Raw genomic sequence first — 18,988 nt, 5'->3', positions numbered from 1 at the left:
TTAAAATATTAAATTTATTAAACTTTAATTTACGATTTAGTTTATATGATGAAACCAATTAAACTCTGTTTTTTTTATTAAAAAAAACCTGAAACAACAATACTTTAAATAAAATAATTAACTTGAATCCACCCAATTAATCACCTAGTAATCGGGATGCTAAACTGAGCGGTCATTTGATTTTCGAATCCTAGATGAAACAAAAACCTCCATGCAACCCTAACAGAAGCAAACATCATTGAATATGATTGATGCATGAACATGGAATAAAATGGTTTCATCACAGAGCAAACAGAATCCCTCGTGACCCACTTACATGGACATTCAATGAATTTCTTGATAAATTACTCAAATATTTTAACACTACGTGAATCTGAAACCCCCCCACTAGCCAGATATGTCACATCCCCTCCCTAATTGTCTGCCTTTGCTTGACATTCTCTACCAGCAACATGTACATTGAACCTCCTTTTCCATCTTTCTCTTATAAACGTACACCCCCTCCCTCCGTCCTCTCTCATTTCCAAATCACTCCAAAGATAATGGTGGTGGAAAGTCTTACAGAGGAGGTGTGCCTCTCTTTTGCAATCTTTCTCTTTTTGTGTCTGTATCTTTTCTTGGTAGTTTTGGAGTCCTCATGGACCAATTGTGCAGCATCTTGGCTGCCTCAAGACTGTTTCTTAATTTCCACCACCACTCACAAAAAAATGGCATCAGTTAGTGATTGATTCTACCATGTAGTAGCCAAAGAACTGGCAAGAAAAGGGAATGGAATGGAAGATCTCTGAATCTCTCTCTCTGTCTGTCCCTCAGGACTGGTCTCTCTTTATGATCATATAAGAATTCTGTAGGCATAAGTTGAGCAGATGGCAAGAGTATGGATATGTATGTAACAATTTGCATATCATATATACAATTTTTATGTAATTTTCTATGCTAGCATGTAGTCGAACTTGGCTATTCTAATGCTTGTGTTACAAGGAGAGAACTTCTTTGAATTAGAGACTTTTCATGGTGATTGTGAACTCTCTTGCATGCGCTCATTGGTTTCATCATCTTTTCATTGCGTGGCCATGAATGGAGGAAGTTAATTTCTGCTTATGGAGCATATTCCACTAGACCTTCATCAAGGTGAACTGTAAAGGAGATAAGACATCGAACATTAGCCATTAGTCAAAGAAAATAGCACGTAGAAGGCACTAAAAGAACCCTAGGAAAATGGAGGAATAAGCCAAGTAATGATTAGCCAAAATAACTAATTTTTATCTTCAACTTTTGCCATATTTAGTCCTTTCCTCCCCCCATTCCTGCTCCTTTGTTAGGGATTCCATTTCTCTATCCAAGACTCTTTCTCTCCTCCTCCTCCGATAGCTAGGATGATGTTAACGTAACAAACATAAAAGAAAGGAGAGAAAAACCCTAACAAGGTGATTCCATGGGAAGCTGTGTTTCCACACCTGCAAATCTAGGTCATATCATTTCCAAGAGATCATCACACAATGTCCGTAAACCTCTACCCTCACCGGATCAGAACGATTCGGTGGTACAAACGCCAAGAGCTCTTCACATAACATCAGTGATCAAGGAGCCTACAGGTCACAACATTCATGAAAAATACACATTTGGAAAAGAATTAGGAAGGGGTGAATTTGGGGTCACGTATCAATGTTTTGATATCAAAACAGGTGAAAAATATGCATGCAAGACCATATCTAAATCCAAACTGAAGTCAGAAATTGATGTGGAGGATGTTAGAAGAGAGGTGGAGATCATGAGGCATTTGCCTAAACATCCTAATATTGTGAGCTTCAGGGAGGCATATGAGGATAGAGATGCTGTCCATCTTGTTATGGAACTTTGTGAGGGAGGTGAGCTTTTTGATAGGATTGTTTCTAAGGGGCATTACTCCGAGCGTGCCGCAGCAATGGTTACCAAGACCATTTTGGAGATTGTCAAGGTATAGTTGTTATATGGATTCGAAATTATGTATTATGGAAATGATAAACATGGTTCATGATTTCAAGGTTAATGTTTCTTCCTTGTCTAGTTAAATTGGTTGAAGGCCTTAATGTTTCATACATTCCATCTATAATTTTAGATGTTGCAGATCATTTAAAAATTATCATGATCATGATTCTAAAGTGCTTCAAATATTGAGATATAAATCGAAATCGAACGTTTTGAATTCAAGATTCTTTGGAATAAACAGCTATGTTCTTGCGAGATTTGGAGTAATTCCCCAAAGATAATAATCATTTCTATGTTGATACTCCTTGCAGGTATGCCATGATCATGGAGTGATACACCGGGACCTAAAGCCAGAAAATTTCTTATTTGCAGATGCAAGTGAATGCTCCCAGTTAAAAGCAATTGATTTTGGCCTCTCCATATTCTTTGAACCAGGTACATCTTCCACATTGTCTGTCAATGCCACCATTACATTACAGTATGGTACCTTTTCCGACTTTTGAATTGCGAAATCTGTTTGCCGCAGGTCAGCGTTTCAGAGAAATTGTTGGAAGTCCATATTACATGGCTCCAGAGATTTTGAGAAGAAACTATGGACCAGAAGTTGATGTGTGGAGCACAGGTGTTATCCTTTATATCTTGCTTTGTGGAGTCCCTCCATTTTGGGCAGGTAAACTTCATCATCATCAAAACGCAACCCTCGTATTTCTGTCGAAATGACTGAAACCGTGTCCCTTGAGTTCATGTAAGAAGTTTGCAACTTTCCTTCTCTTAGAATGAATTTTTAGTGTTGAATTTCGGTTGTGACTTACAGAAACTGAGGAAGGGATTGCGCACGCCATTGTCCGCGGTGAAATAGATTTCGCAAGGGATCCTTGGCCTAAAGTTTCAGAAGAAGGAAAAGACATAGTGAAGAAGATGCTTGATCAAAATCCTTACAACCGATTAACAGTTGAAGAAGTTCTTGGTTAGTAGCCTTTAAATCATCAAAAATTGGAAGTAAATTGCTTGAAATACAAACTAATTAGTCTTCTTCTTTCATGTCATACGAAGAAAACCCATGGATACAAAATGCAAGTGATGTCCCTAATATCTCTCTTGGAGAAAATGTGAGAACAAAGATTAAGCAATTTTCCTTGATGAACAGGTTTAAGAAGAAAGCTCTGAGAGTAAGTTTTTGCCTTATTCATTAAATGCCTCAGGGGAGCGATCATCTCTTCTAATATCAAGCTCCTCGTTGATCCTTGTACCGATCCTTCTTTCAGGTGGTAGCAGACAGCTTACCGGACGAGCAAGTAGATAAAATCAAACAAATGTTCCATATGATGGACACAGACCACAATGGAGACTTATCATTTCAAGAACTGAAAGACGGCTTAAACAAGTTCGGACACTCCGTTCCTGATCCTGATGTGAAGCTATTAATGGATGCTGTGAGTTATCACCCTGCTTCTGGTTGTGTTTTCTCTTTCAATTGATGCTCTTTAAAGATTATGACATTCGAAAACAACTTTCCTTTTGTTCAATTCCTGTCTTATGAAGGCGGATGCTGACGGAAATGGCTTGTTAAGCTGCGACGAGTTCGTGGCGGTGTCTGTTCACCTGAAAAGAATTGGCAGTGATAAGCATCTCACTCAAGCATTTAGATTCTTCGACAAGGACCAAAATGGATTTATAGAGTTTGACGAACTGAGAGAAGCCATGTCAAATGATGATCTAGGTCCAAACAACGAGCAAGCGATCAAAGATATCATAGTTGATGTTGATCTAGATAAGGTACTTCACGAGTCCTCACATTTCTTTGAATGTCCTGTATGATCTAGATAGTGTAACAATCTTTTCTTTATTAGATTAACAATGGTTTTGTCCCTTTTTTTTCTTTTGTTTTTCAGGATGGTCGAATCAGTTACAATGAATTTAAGGCAATGATGAAAAGTGGCTTGGATTGGAAAATGGGTTCTCGTCAATATTCAAGAGCAATGATGAAAGCACTTAGCGTTAACCTACTCAAAAATGAATCGAAGCAATTGAAATAGATTCTCATGATGTACATTAAACATGAGCAGAAAATGTACATTGTTTCCTGAGTAACAATAAAAACTTGAGTGAAAAAATGAATATGAATCATGCCATTGAAACAAATTCTTGTGAGGTGCCCTAAACATGAGCTGAAAATGCTTGTAGTTTCTGAAAATCTGAGGAGAAATGAGCGTGAATCTTGCACAATCACTAATCAGTATGCTATAATTGTTTGGCTGGTATATACATTAGCTGTCTTCCCCTTCTTTTCTTGAGCAGTAGGTTTTTTCTTCTTCATACGATTGCAAACAAGTCAAATAAGGGTTTTCTACCTTCCAAATTTTATGGATATCATTGATGAAAATGGATTACAAATGATCAAAAACCTGAGACGCAAGTTGCTCCTGGCAAGACCGACGGCTGAAATAAACCGACGGAAGTGCCAAACAAGATGCATACCTAAAGAAATATTCGGCTAGCTTAAATGTTTAGGGCAGATTTTTGTTTTCCTTGATCGTCTAAAAGCATCTGTAAAGCCTGTCAATCTCCAAACGGATCACCATGTAACAGTTTCTGATCTTACAGTGACCCATGAAATTGTAGCCAGTTAAGATCCACAAAAGCAGGCAAACACGCACTAAATACCTCACAAACAGCCGAACTGCCTGTCACTTGTCTACAAGTAGCCATGCTTTCGAAATTCATGGCTGCCGGATAGACATGATCACCATAAGACAGAATTATAGCTGAACTTGTTTCTTGGATTTTATTCATTGACGAATTCGGTTCGTATTTGCACAGAATCAGAGGGTTGCTAATAACTGAAATAGAACTGGGCGCTAGCGAGAACCCACATTGCTCAACAACATCAATTTGGAAGTTAAACCAACGCAAAATACCACTGAAGCTTCAGTTTTTCTTTTCACAGATGAGTTAATTTGCATTCACAGATGAAGAACATTTCTTATATATATATAATTAACAGCAACAAAAGCAAGTTGCAGGGTCTATATGCTAATAGACAAAGATAGATAACTATATACAGGACACCAAACATGGCGCTTGACTAAAAAACACAAGGATTCCAATCAGAAGCTTTTTGTAATTCTTCCAATCCTCTGGAAAGCATGAGCCATCAAACCATAAATGGAAAGAATCCACCGCAATTCCCATTCTTTTAACTTGCTTGGAGGGTACTCATTCCAAGAGTGCCAATGTCCACAGACATGGGTTTAGAAAGTTTAAATGGCAGTGGCAGCATACCCAGCATGTGGAAGCAGCTTGGAACTGGAACTGGAACTGGAATATTAATCATCTCCATTTTTGCTGGAACCACCAGTTTTACCACCCTTTCCCTTGCCACCTTTCCCTTTGCTGACACTGGCATTTTTTGAGCTCGTGGTCTTGCTACAAGCACCATGAGAGTCCACATCTGCTAGGCCATTCTCTAATGCTCTGACCAGGTTCTCAAAATAATTTTTCGTCACACTGATGCAAGGTGTATAAAGAGAGGCTTTAATGCTAGTAGTATAATTGCAGCTATACCTCAATGCTTAAACAAACATATAATTCAACAAAAAATTTTTTAAAAAAGGAGATAAATCTTTACTGTGCATAATGACATTTAACAAAGCTATCGGCCAGGAGGCAATATAAAGCACAAGTGCTGCTGCCTACTTAGGCGATGGAACTCATCATACATGGACGCACTTAGTTTACAATCATTTTACTTTCTCAAGCTATTTCAGATGCATACAAGAATTACTCTCCGAATTACACATCCCCAAATCCGTGGATAAAAAAGGCACATTAAGTTGCCAATGGCAACCTGCAGCACTGGAAACAATTTCACGGATTAAATCCATATTTTATTGCACAAAAAGTAGTTAGATGTTATAGAATTTTTGGACAAAAAAGTCCATATATCAATTACGCATGTACACATGGAAATTCTAAAAGTGAAGTCTAAACAACTGTCAATTATCCCCTTCCGTGAGCCTTCTAGCCATGCAGTTGATGTTTTGCGGCCAGAACAGCTTAAGCATAACGAAGGCATATGCAGCAAAGTTTATCTTCTCACAGAAAGGATAGAGAATGTCCCATGGGACAAAACAATTTACCCCTAAACGGCTAAACCTATATCCTTTGCACCACAGATATAAATTACATGTTAACAAATAATTTGCTGCAATACCTGGTCAGCCCAGCTAACTTTGTCCGGAACTCATCAAATTCCTTTGATGGGCCATCGGCAGCAAGAAACTGTTGTAATTCCTTCTCTGCACATTGATGAAGCCTTTCCAAACCAGACTCAGCCTCACCTGCACAGAATGATAAGATTATTCTATTAACAATGGTGCCCATAAAGAACCAACAGACAAACCCAATGCAGTACTTTCTCTCATTTTTTTATCCTCGCTTGGTTTGAATAATCACAAACTCAAGTTGGACCCACAAAACACACACCCCACCCCAGCTCTCTTATAGGAAGGGGTGTATGCTGTTAGGCAAGCAAGTCGCAACCAGTCTCATACAGTCACTCAGTAAATAATTTATCATATGCATACCTTGCAAGTACTCAAAAAACTGTCTCTTGGCATGCTCATGCTCATGTAGATAAAACCCATACGCATAGGTCCATTTCAGAACTCGCCTGCATTCAACTATCTACAAGTACAGAAAGACAAAATATAATATAGGTTTATTTATTACCCTTTATTCCAATAACCCCACCACCTCCCAAAAAAGAAAATACCTCCTCCCACAACATAAGCAAAACTCTAATGACACCTCACCTGAAGCCAGGCTTCTGTTATGAACTTCAGCTGAGACTCGGGCGTGCAATGGATGTCACTAAGCTTCTCAAGCTGGAAAATTCAAGAAATCATGAAGTTATAGGAACTCTGGTATCTTTCAGCGGGTAGCTAAAAGATTCAGAACATTTGACAATACAAAATGCGCACAAGTATAAGAAATGGTATGAACAAGATACATACATGTACAGTCTGCATTTGATGTAAATCTACAAGAGCTTTTTGCCTTGACTGCCACATAAACACATAACAATTAACTCAGTGCAGGCAAAGAACATCCAAAACTTGCAAGGAAACCGAAAAAATTAAGAAATTTAACTTTAAAGAAATCCGAAACATTCAAACAAAAAAATTAATGAAGTGCAGTGCAGCCAAATAAACATTTAAGCACCAACAGAAAGTAGGGAAATTAACACGATCAGCCATAAAGAAAGCAAATTAACAGTTACAGCACCAGAAACCTATCATAGAAATGAGCAGAAACTTTAACATGGGAAAATAAATACATAATAAATAAGCTGTAACTTGACATAAATAGCAATAAGTTAGCAAAACTTTAGCATACCAACTGATTGCTTGCCCATCGTTCATAATAATGGGTGTATCTCTCCAAAGAATTTTTTGCCATTTCTCGCCTCCTCTCTGACTCATCATACTACAAGCAATAATATGAATTTCAGATACATAAGAGAAACAGCTATCTTACCACCATTTCAAAGAATTACCACAGTACATTAGGTAGATCTAATATAACTGACGATATTAGCACACTTACTGCTCCCTCTTGCTTGGCTGCCTCATATCTGTTACAAGCATAGAAACCACCTGTCCTCTCACCATGATCCGACCATGCACCAAGGCACAGCCTGCATTTACCCATTGAGGTTAGACAACTTCATCCAGAGGATAATCAATTTTCAAAGATGCAACAAAATTCAGAACTTACCAACAAAATTCAAATTTGCAAGGTGGGGTGCATGTTATATGCATGCACCCTTGGTTTTTTTCAATCGGTCGCTTGCATTTTGGACAAGGTTTGGAATTAGCAAGTATCCTGAGTTGATCAAATATAAAATCAGCATAAAGCAGCACCTGTTATTAATGTAGCCATTATTTATACATCATCTTCTTACAGCTCTGCACGTGTGTGTGTGTTGTCATTTATTGCCGTTATCAACACAGGGAGCAAATAAGTGTCTATCATGGCATAATCACAATATATAGTTTTTGATGCATATAGAAATTTTCTACCAATTCATGTTTTCAGACTCAGCGCTGTTCTTCAAAATCCACTTTGTCACCATTCCACAGTCCACTGGACGATGAGCTTCCTCTGCACACTGCAATTATCCAAAGGCAATTACAAATCACTACACGACAGTTAATTTCTACAGAATCTTAATTTCTACGGAATCTAATACAGTGACACTATCAACATGAAGAGTATGCTCACATTCCAGCAAAAGCTATGTGAGCATAGGCAGGAAACATCAAAACTTCCACTACCAGCAGCAAAATCAATCGCATACTCGCATCCTGGAGCAGGACACCACTTGGTCTGAAAGTAATCAAAAAGATAGAGAGAAGGATAGGGGGTTAGAATAATTTTTTTCCTAGATCACAGAAGATTTTATTAATGAAAAGAAGAAGCATGCAGAAACAGTTGGGAGAATACGCTGTCCTCCAAACCAAGAAATGGGTAACAAAACTATGATAATAAAGCATCCCAATCTTGCTGAAAGCCAGCTACAGAAACACCTCTAAAAGAGCCTGAAGCATGACTATAATGAAGTAAGAAACACTATTCTGCCCCACATCAACTGTGCAGACATAAACTGATCCTTGGAAATCCTAGGATCCCTCTCTAACCAAATACACCAAACGATTGCACAGACCGCACAGCACCATAGAGGTGGTCAGAATAAGAGGCAACTCATGAACGGGGAATGGGGGGCAGAATGAATTGTACAGTAATGTATTGTAATTTTCACCAAATTTGACTCCTGATATTTGGTGGAAGAAGGGATGACCCAACTCACTGTAAGTGAAAACTTCAAACAGAGAATTATAACAAATACAGAAACAAGATATCGAGGTTCCATATCATGGGCACACCTTTTTGTTGTCTTCAATATAGGACCTAAGGAGGTACCGAGAGTATTTCTCCTTATCTTCATCAGGGGCTAACAAATTGATCATGTCTTGATCGACAGCAGCTGGACAAGATGGATCAGGGCATCTTAGCATCAAACATCCAGGACCATCATTAATGGTTGTGCTAATGTAACCTGCCACGGTGAGCAAAAGATAGCAAAAAATCAATAGGGAATAATTGGAAGGCAAGGAAAAAGCAAAAACTAATCAAAATAGCAATGAAATGTTCAAGTTTATCAATTGCACACATGTTCCAGCAGACAGAGTAATAAACAAGATATGTGCAAAACTTGCTGCTAGCAAAGCAAGTTCTTTTCTTACAAAGTCATAACATATTGAAGGAGAAACAGAAGGACAAGAATTGCAGACAGATATACATCGTACAAAGTACATGATAATAGACAACAAATCCAAACATAACAAGCCCAAAGTATTTACATAGTTCTTCAATGGGAAAACAGGGAGCAACATGGAGAAATGAACCCTTCAATTTTGTGTCGGGATTATTTTTATAAGATGAAAAGAAAGAACAGGAGGAGATTGGAGGATTTTCCATAACCCGTGCCTCTAGATTGTAAAATATTCCAATATTGCAAAACTGGAGTGTTAACAAGAGAGAAATTGAGTTCATAATTTTACAGCTCTTCTTTTTCCAATTATAATCAATCAAACATCTCCACTCTTTAGGCTTTTGAAATTGAACTTCAGAGACGTCCTATCATTTAACAGGGTGAAAGTACATTAAATTCCTCAACAAATTTAATTAAGGGGAGGATCACCATTTCCTCAATTCAAAATTTAGTGTTAAATCCAGCAAAACTTCAAAGCATGTACTGTTGGAACAAAGCATAAGAAAGGAGTCCATGCAAAAGCTTTGAAAATCACAGATGAAGTTCATCCATAACGGAAATTTAAATCTCAGCATGAAGCTTCACCATCCCCAAAAAAAAGGAAAGAAATTTCCCTGCCCAGCATGTATTACAGAAAGGATGGCCACAAGCAACAGAAATAATCTTATCACATGGAATGGATTCAAAACAAATTCCACAAGTAAGCTGGCCATAAAAGCAACCACTGTAAGTAACAGACACACAAACAGTAGCAACAACAAAGCTGTAGAAATCAATTCAACACACAAATTCATATAGCTAGAGCACTTACTTCTCGAGCATTAGAAAACTGAACTACTTGCTTGTCTAGCAAGCCAACAGATTTCCGGACAGCATCTTCATCAGCAAACCATGCATCATGCACTTTGCTAACACTCCTGCAATGCTGAATTTCATAAGGACACCACGATAAAAGAAGTGATTCTATGGTGCAGCATTTTCATATGATGATGCAATATGCAGAAGTTTCCATAATTATTTTCCACAGGTAATTCACTGGTTACTCATAAACAATAGTTCACATGTGCTGTCTACACCCTTACAAGCTAACCATAAAAACAGACAAACAAGAAAAGGTCTGCTAACTTACCAATTATAATGCCGGAGTAAGATACTTGCCGCAACTCTTGTTATGGAAAGGACAGTAGACACTTTTGTTACATCATCTTCTTGACGATTGAGTATATCTTCTTCCTTCAAGACTGTATAACTTTGCTGAAACAGAAAACATATTCAAAATATTAGAAGCGAGTAAATAAAGAAATAAAGAAAAATCAAAACCAAGAGCTATTAGAAACAAGCAACAATTTTAACTTTTGAACTTTAGGGATTGATATTTCAAAACCCCTAAAGAACTTTTTTTTTCCCTGGATCAACAGATTTAGATACACAGTGTGTTACAGTTCAGTTGCCAAGAATATTGTGTAAATCAAGGAAATTCAATCAATGGTAACAGAATTAATTTGCAAAGATCAAGATTTTTAAAAGTGCCAAGACTTTTAAGTCTAGAACTGCAGTTAACATACACGAGTTTGGATCCTAATGAAGCCATTCATAGCAGTTTCAAAACAGGGAATAGAAGCAACTGAACCCTCTAGGATATCAGGATATCACAAACAACACAAAATACTTGGGGGAAGTCTCAAGAAACCCTTACCAAAAACAACCATACTGAAATGGACAGGCTACCATCTCCAATACCTAAAAAGCATAGTCCCTCATTACATTATGAAAAATAAAGCCTGGCTAGTTAAATCAATATCCTTGGTAACTCTCTATGGTTAAGCTATGTTGGTCGGTGAAAAAAAAAATTAAAAAATGGAAGCATAACTACAAGATCAAGACATGTGTAACATTATAGAAATTAATTTAAAACCATATTCATTTCACACAAATTTGGGGGAAAGGAAAACAATAACCAAATTCTCTGTTTCTTTAGTGAGGAAAAGCAATAAAAGAAGAGAACAAAAGGAGGAGAAAATGAAACACAAAGAGAAATATCCCAGCGCTTAATACAACATTTGGAATCAGTTAAGCTCATTCATTTACGATTCCAAAACCAAATTGTTACTTAAGACCAAATCACAACTTTCTTCCCATTTTTAAATTAGCCAGAAAACAGATGCACATCTAAAGATGGCCTCCTACACCTAAATCAATATTAGTAAAGTAGGAAATTGCAACCAAACGAAAAACCACAACGTGGCTCAAGCAGACTGAGTTCACTATTCATACTTAATCACCAGAGCTAATAAGTTGTGTCCAATTCACAGTTCACCGGTTCATCTTCCGCATCTCTTCCGTGAAATTTAAGCAAAAAGATGCCTCAAATTTATTCATTTCTCAAGTCCTAAATACTAGCTTTGGCTAGGTGCAAGTTTCTCCTATTATAACCCAAAATCATGAAGCGAAATTATTTATCAAATATTCATACTATCCTCATAATAATCAAAACTCAGCTAATTTAACTAACTAAGTTCTTTATCCTCTCATCAACCAACCAATTTTTCTATCACGCCGCGCATGCAAATCCCTTCATTCACTCATTCCCTATATTTCCCTCAAATTTCCTCTTCAATCAAACAGACCCTGAGCAAAGCAACATGACAACACAGCCTAAGCTATCCTCAACTGCAGCATCCCTCCACTATCACAACCTAAATACCCAGAGTCCCCGAAAAAACAACTGATCCAGTATTTATCTCTTGATCCCACAAAATTATCCTACCTAAACCTATGCGTCATCTTAAGTACTATAAAGCAATTAACTTCAGCACAAAAAACCCACACTTAAAATCCTCAAAATTAACAGCTAATCCCATAATCACTCCTTAATTCCCACCAAATTATCTTTACCAAACCTACACATCACCTCAACTCCGCCAAAGCAATAAACTTTAACACTTAAAATCCCCAAAAAAAAAAAAGCAATCGCTTATTGCTCCTTATTCACCACCTAGTTATCTTAACCACAAAACCCATCACCGCAATTCAATCAAAGCAGTAAACTTTATCTCTAAAATCACCAAAATCAAAATTCAAAGATTGCCTGAAAGCGGAAGGACAAGTCATCGGTATCATCAACAGCTTCAGCCATGAAATCATAGTCAGGACCATCATCATCATCATCAACATCATCATTATCATAATAATCACCATCACTGTAATCATCACCTTCCATTCCACCACTAAAGAAACCATCATCAACTGATTCGACATCGTTCGCGTCCATCATATCATCCTCCGAATCCATCCCTACAGACCCCAAAAAGTCTTGGGATTTTGAGGGATCAGAGAAGAGAAACGGAGAGGATTAAATCTGATAAATTAATAAAATAAATTTGTTCTATTAAATTATGAAATTAAATTATGGAGAGAAGAAGAAGAAGAGAAGAAGACGTGGAGTAATGAGTAGGTATGAATGTGGATTATGGAGTTAGGTGACTTTTAACTGGAAGCAAAAGTGGCGTGATTGTCATAAATGGGAAATAAAATTTGCATTGATGAATAGTGTTTTTTTCAGAGCTGTTAAAGCACCATTTACGGCGGGTCAAAATAAGTAAACTGAGGTTATGCTATAAAAATAACAATCAAAATCAAAACAATCTTGTTTTGAAATTAATAAAAAACAAATCAACTAGATTTAATCTAAATTAACTTGAATTGCTGATCAACCTAGTTTTTTATTCAACCGACAACGAAACACGATCCAAGTAGCTAGTTTCTCTCTAGTTTAGCTGTGCGAGCAGTGTTTCCCGAGTCTAGGGAGCACCATAGCACTGGTTAGAATTTATCAGAGCTGATCATTTTGATCACATCTACATGGGTAACTTTCTTTGACTGCATCAAGAGTAGAATCCAAAAAGGCCACGGAAGAGCCTTTCTTCGGCTTTGGAAAAATCAAAGGGGCACCAAACCTCAATTACTATTGAAATAGTAAATTGATCCAGAATTTGCCATCCATATTCTGCCTCCTAAATTGATCCAGAATTCAAAATACACTCCTAAACTAAATTCAACGAGGCCATCATTGTGTATGCTTATCCACAAAGATTTTATTCTTATTGCATGGCCAAAGCCAAAGCCAAAACACCAATGAGCACGTTCACCAAATAGTAGTATATCAATGGTGATCACAACATAACAGATTTATATGGAAAGGAATGGTTTTCTCTATGGCATATAGTCGGAGAGAAGTATGATTTCCCAAGTTCTCAGCTACTTCTGCTTAAAAGAGTTTAGTTCTTTGGACAGATGCAAATGTTTCTGCAAGAAAACCAGAAAATGATGAACAAAACAATACGAGATCGATATAGAAGAAAATATTGTTAATAGCGGTTCAAAATGTACGAGAGAACATCAATCCTGTGACATTTAGGAGAAAAATTCTTTATTTACTAGGGAATATAGTCATGTACATACATTTGTTAAAATAAATAGATAAATTTACAATTTTACTAAAGGTTGTTTTGTAGCAAAGTACAAAGCCCAGTGGGTTTTGAACTCTGTGTCAATTGTTCATCAGATGAAGCATCCTTCTTCAGCCTCATGGGCCTTGAATCAATATCATTGGTGGGGAGAAGAGGTTGGTGATGAAGCATCCATGGTGCATTTGAGAAAAATGGAAGGTGAGAGGTTATATTTCCTCCTTTCATGGATGAATAACCCGAGTTTGATTACTTTAAAGTAGAAAAACCTCCTGACATGAACAAATAAGCAATTAAACTACTGATTCATGGTGATTTTTTTTAGAAATAAGTGTATAAATAAATCGATCATGCTAGATTATATATCTAGTAGTTAGTATTGGGACTTTAAAACTTACACGCACATGCACCAGGATTGGGATTCTCTGAATTAAATTCAATTAAGAGGTCTCAATCAAATCTAGTGTTTGAAAAATTTTTTCAAGTATTAAGAATTGAATTTAAAATGAAATTTAATATCTAAAAATATTACAAAAATAAATCAAATGCCAACTTCTCTTATTTATAATCTCAAAAGGAAGAAATTTATAATAATTTTCTCAAAATATCATTTTAGCCCTATGTTTTTCTAAGATTTATGAAGAAATAAAGTGAAGGTAGTGAGGATAATGCAAAAACCAAAATAAATTGAGTTTTATCTCTTATAGATATATGAGTCCAACTTATTTATCCATTGAATTCAAATCAAACACTGGAATTGAGTTCAATTACAATAGAAAACTAGTTTTAAATAATCCGTTAAAGAGATTTTCATTTCCTATATCAACATCAAAGTTGAAGTGCATGTTTGATAATATTATTAAGTTGATAAAAAATAAAAACAAAAAACAAGTTGATTAAAAGATAGATATTTGATAATTATGTTTAAAATATTTGAAAACTCAATACACTTAAAATCTTAGTTTTAGTAAAACTAAAATTTAATATTTTTCCAAAACAATAATTTTAAATGTGAATATAAATGCATCGTCGAAAGTCATCAACCTTGAATATAAATGCGTTCTCAAAATAAAAAATAATAATTTAAACTTAAAATTTATTTATCTATTGAATTCAAATCAAATATTATAACTAAATTCAATTTTAGTAAAAAACTGATTTTAAACATTCCCATAAAGAGATTTACATCTCCTATATCAGCATCAACATCAAAGTTTAAGTGCCCATTTGATATTATTGTTAAGTTGATAAAAAAATAAAAAATCGATTAAAAGATAGATATTTGATAATTATTTAAAAATCATTTAGTTTTGATAAGGCTGGAATTTAATGTTTTTTTTTAAAAACAATAGTTTTAAATATGAATCCGAAACACAACTCCAAACAGGATAATCCATCATCGAAAGCCATCAAACCTTGAATATAGATGTGTTCTTCAAAAAAAAAAAAAACTTGAACTTGAAACTTCATGCCAAGCGAGTTCTTATCTCCCTACCAGGTGAATAACCTAGCTAGGTTCACGATAATTGATGTTTTGTTGCAGAGCAATGAATTTAGAACGACAACATGTGTGATGTTTGTCTTCTTCGTAACCTTTAGCAGCCACGAAGGCACATATGTCACCTAAGGTGAATTAAGCTCGTGATGGCAAACACGACGATCTTGTGCGACAAGATGCGTGAATGCATGGAAGAAGACAACCTTGCAGCATGTCGTGTCTTCAATATCGGAAAATCTAAAATTAGCAGTCTATTTATTGATTCTCAATTTAGTTTCCAAACAAAATATATCTACAATTAGGTCCCATATCGATCTCCGATCTTTCAATCGGGTTACATGAAAAACATCGGCGTTCATGGAGGGACTGAATTCTAGGATATCTAAAACTTCGAGGACCAGAGCAAAACGTCCTCTTTCCGAGACCCCATTGACAAGCATCCTGCATGTTATGCAGCCTGGTCTCTAGATAGCAAGAGACGAAGAAGATGCCTTGTTCTTGGAGTGAAGTGGTCAAGCAGTTTACTCTTCTTGTCGCCTTGTCTTCAACTTGTTTGGTAATTAAATATAGTGTTTCATAAAAATTAAAAATTTAATTTTATATTTTTGAATATGTTTTTAAATAAAACATATTTTAAAAAGCAATCATTGAAATTATGGACTGAAAAATGTCAAATTCAGACGAAAAATAATGGTACCTACTAAAACTATATGCTATAATCTCAAAATAATAGAGGTGGAAGACAAGTGTCTGAGGGTGATATCTCACCTTCCGATCACTGTTTTTTTGTTCAGAATACTCCCTAAGGGGGCAGGGATCTCGTGGTCCATGTTCTTTTTTATTTTTATTTTTATTTGCAAAAGAAATTGGGAAATGTGCCTAGTCAATTGCTAGATTGAGCAGTCAACTCTTGCAACGATTATAGTTTATGTGGTTGATTGATTGTGATAGGCATAGATTATGATGATTCATGAGATTTTATTCTTTGCATTTACTGTTTTTTTTTTTTAATGTCAATATTGGGACCTTTTCATATGGTTACAATAATCAACTCAACTTTGTTAAGCTTTAAGGCTTGGTTTATAAGGCAATGGATTAGTGTTGTGGTAGTGATTTAAAAAAATATTTTTTTTATTTATAAATATATTAAAATAATTTTTAAAAAAAATATATTTTTAATATTAATATATCAAAATAATATAAAAATATCAAAAAAATAATATAAATAATTTTATATAAAACAAAACCTAAACCAATTAAATTGATAAATCATCAATGGACTCAAGAAGAAATCAATTCATTCAAGATTGCATTTGTTTTATTAAAGATGTGTTTGAAATTGAGATATACTTGAGTTTTTTCAGTGGAATCTATAATAAAGTAATAAAAAATATGTAATTTTAGCTTCCAGTGAGGTATATTTTGTGTTTTAAAGAGATTCTGCCTCTAAAAACACTCAATCTCGTTTCACTATATCTTAATTTCAATTTTCAAATCAATAAAGTGAAAAAAAATAAATATACCTTCTTATTATTAGAACAATTTCTTAATATTTTTTTTTCAAATTAATAACACATTTTACTCTAGTATATAGAATAAAAATAAATATAGTTATGGTTATTTTTAAAAAAGTTTTTTATATAAAAATATATTAAAATAAAAAGTTTTTATTTTTAAAAAATATTTTTTATAATTAACATATCAAAACAATAAAAAAACATAACAAAAAAATATTTAACAAAAAAAAACTTTAAAATTTTCAGAAACATGAATTGAACCCATCTCCAAATGCTCTCACGAGGGGCAGAAAATATATTAATCACCTGATAATCGATTGATATTATCTCCAGAGATGATAATTAGCGTGAGAGATCAATTTTCTAACAACAAACCCAAGACAACTTGATTTTAAACTGGGGCCTTGAAACTTGAAAGCATAATCTCTCTTTCCTTAGCGCGTGGTAGGCACATTCGATCATAAAAGCCTTTATTAAATGAATGAACAAACTATCCGAAATTGATCTAAAATTAACTAAATTGATTTTCGGACTTTATTTTTTTAGGATTTTTTTATTAAAAAAATAAATTGTTTCAATTTAGATTTTGGATTTAAAAAATAAAAAAACCAAAAAAAACCACAAAATTCATTATAAATTAAAGGTTAGTTAAATCAAAACATGTGAAAAATAACCTCACCAGATATCCATTAATTCAAGGTGTGATTATTCTATTTTAACAAATATAAAAACAAATAGATTAATTTGATTTTTTTATTTGGTTTAATCCGTTCAATTAATTTTATTTTTATCTAATGACCAGATATCCATTAATTCAAGGTGTGATTGTTCTATTTTAACAGATATAAAAACAAATAGATTAATTTGACTTTTTTATTTGGTTTAATCCGTTCAGTTAATTTTATTTTTATCTAATTAAAACTAGAAAGCGAGTACATAAAGGATTCTGTACGTTAGGAGTTAAGTTCGTTTCTGTCTCGTGATGACACGGTGGCCTTTTGTCTTAATTCTTATCTAAAAGCCACGTGGGCAGCATTGACAGGGATAAGGAGAAAAAAAACGGTGCATGAAATAAAGAAACTCTCTAGTCTCACTGGCAGGTCACCATCGTAGTTCTTCTTACCTCACCGTTCAATACAACTATTCTTTCTTCTTCTTTTTCCTTGTCTTGCTGGCATGAATTTTCAAGGAGCCTTTTCGATTATATTTACTTATTTTAAAAATAATTACACATATTAAAATTAAGAATTTATAATAATATTTCTGTGTGAGATTTTAATTCTCATAATTTAAAGGAGAATCGATAATGGAGTTTTAAAATTTTATTTGCAGATTTTATATTAAAAAAAAGGTAGAGTTGAATTCAAGAAGAGAAAAAATTCACCTTCATGAAACAAACCTTACTTTATTTGGCCCTTCATTAAAAAAAAATTACAGATAAATAATAATAATAATATTCTAAACTAATATAAAATTAAAATATAATTAATGAGGTTTTAGAAACTTCAAATAGTTAAGAAGCAATGTTTACATGATAAATAATTAATTAATATCTTAATTATAATAATTTTATTTATTTTTCCTGGTTAAGATAACCAATGCTTAGTAAACTAGAGTGATCAATGATTGATACCTACAAAAAATCATATTTAATAAATTTTAAAACTTTCAAATGCTTAAATAAATTTCTTTTAAGAGGGAAAGTACAATATAGTTAAAAAAAATATTGTAAAATATACATGCAGTATATAATAAAGATTATGAACTTAGAGTTTAAATAATTTATTAAGTATTTATAACCTATAAATCTTGCTATTTTATTGATAAAAGAAACACGAAAATAACTCTTTTTTTATATATATAATATTACGTGGGATGAATATCCCCCGTATATTATTAATAAAAAATAAATATTTATTATATATCATTAATATTAATGGGGAAATGACAGGTTCTTATAAGACTTTTATACATGTGGATATACTAGAAGATGAATATTCTTAAACTCAACATTTCATGTTAAGAGTCGCAAAAACAAACAAATAAAATCTTGTAGTCTATACAGGGCTTAGAAAAATTGTTAGTTCTATTTTTATCTAGTGTCAAACCTACTTTACAATATTTGGTAATGTTATAAAAAAATAATATAGAAAAGACTTTGTAATATTTAGCCAAGACATAGAAAATGAATTAAAAAGCAGCT

At 34.3% G+C, this 18,988-nt stretch overlaps 2 protein-coding genes across 2 annotated transcripts; one reads left to right on the top strand and one right to left on the bottom strand.

Moving 5' to 3' along the window:
• Positions 1–403: 403 nt before the first annotated feature.
• On the top strand, positions 404–4,155 carry CPK24 (calcium-dependent protein kinase 24). Its single transcript, XM_011028087.1, has 8 exons — positions 404–1,957; positions 2,280–2,403; positions 2,495–2,638; positions 2,783–2,935; positions 3,022–3,137; positions 3,234–3,401; positions 3,511–3,744; positions 3,861–4,155. The coding sequence occupies exons 1-8, from the start codon at positions 1,436–1,438 to the stop codon at positions 4,002–4,004; spliced, it is 1,605 nt and encodes a 534-aa protein (XP_011026389.1). The 5' UTR covers positions 404–1,435; the 3' UTR covers positions 4,005–4,155.
• Positions 4,156–4,832: 677 nt separating this feature from the next.
• ARI7 (IBR domain-containing protein) lies at positions 4,833–12,830 on the bottom strand. The gene is made up of 15 exons (XM_011028086.1): positions 12,393–12,830; positions 10,434–10,558; positions 10,116–10,221; positions 9,924–10,009; positions 8,916–9,093; positions 8,254–8,358; positions 8,052–8,140; positions 7,747–7,854; positions 7,576–7,666; positions 7,366–7,455; positions 6,984–7,031; positions 6,783–6,854; positions 6,555–6,654; positions 6,182–6,308; positions 4,833–5,475 (listed from the first exon to the last, which is right to left on the bottom strand). Exons 1-15 carry the CDS (start codon positions 12,594–12,596, stop codon positions 5,295–5,297), a joined length of 1,710 nt encoding a protein of 569 aa, XP_011026388.1. The 5' UTR covers positions 12,597–12,830; the 3' UTR covers positions 4,833–5,294.
• Between the last annotated feature and the right edge of the window lie 6,158 nt (positions 12,831–18,988).

The sequence above is a fragment of the Populus euphratica genome, unplaced genomic scaffold (assembly GCF_000495115.2).
Source record: "Populus euphratica unplaced genomic scaffold, PopEup_1.0 scaffold50.1, whole genome shotgun sequence".
Taxonomy (NCBI): domain Eukaryota; kingdom Viridiplantae; phylum Streptophyta; class Magnoliopsida; order Malpighiales; family Salicaceae; genus Populus; species Populus euphratica.
This window is presented reverse-complemented; position numbering and strand designations above follow the sequence as displayed.

Coding starts and splice junctions, on each gene's coding strand:
- CPK24 (XM_011028087.1), top strand. CDS start 1,436: ATGGGAAGCTGTGTTTCCACACCTGCAAATCTAGGTCATATCATTTCC. Junction 2,639..2,782: donor AGTCCCTCCATTTTGGGCAG/GTAAACTTCATC, acceptor TGTGACTTACAG/AAACTGAGGAAGGGATTGCG. Junction 2,936..3,021: donor AACAGTTGAAGAAGTTCTTG/GTTAGTAGCCTT, acceptor TGTCATACGAAG/AAAACCCATGGATACAAAAT.
- ARI7 (XM_011028086.1), bottom strand. CDS start 12,596: ATGGATTCGGAGGATGATATGATGGACGCGAACGATGTCGAATCAGTT. Junction 8,359..8,915: donor ATATTGAAGACAACAAAAAG/GTGTGCCCATGA, acceptor GATTACTTTCAG/ACCAAGTGGTGTCCTGCTCC. Junction 7,855..8,051: donor GAGTCTGAAAACATGAATTG/GTAGAAAATTTC, acceptor TGATCAACTCAG/GATACTTGCTAATTCCAAAC.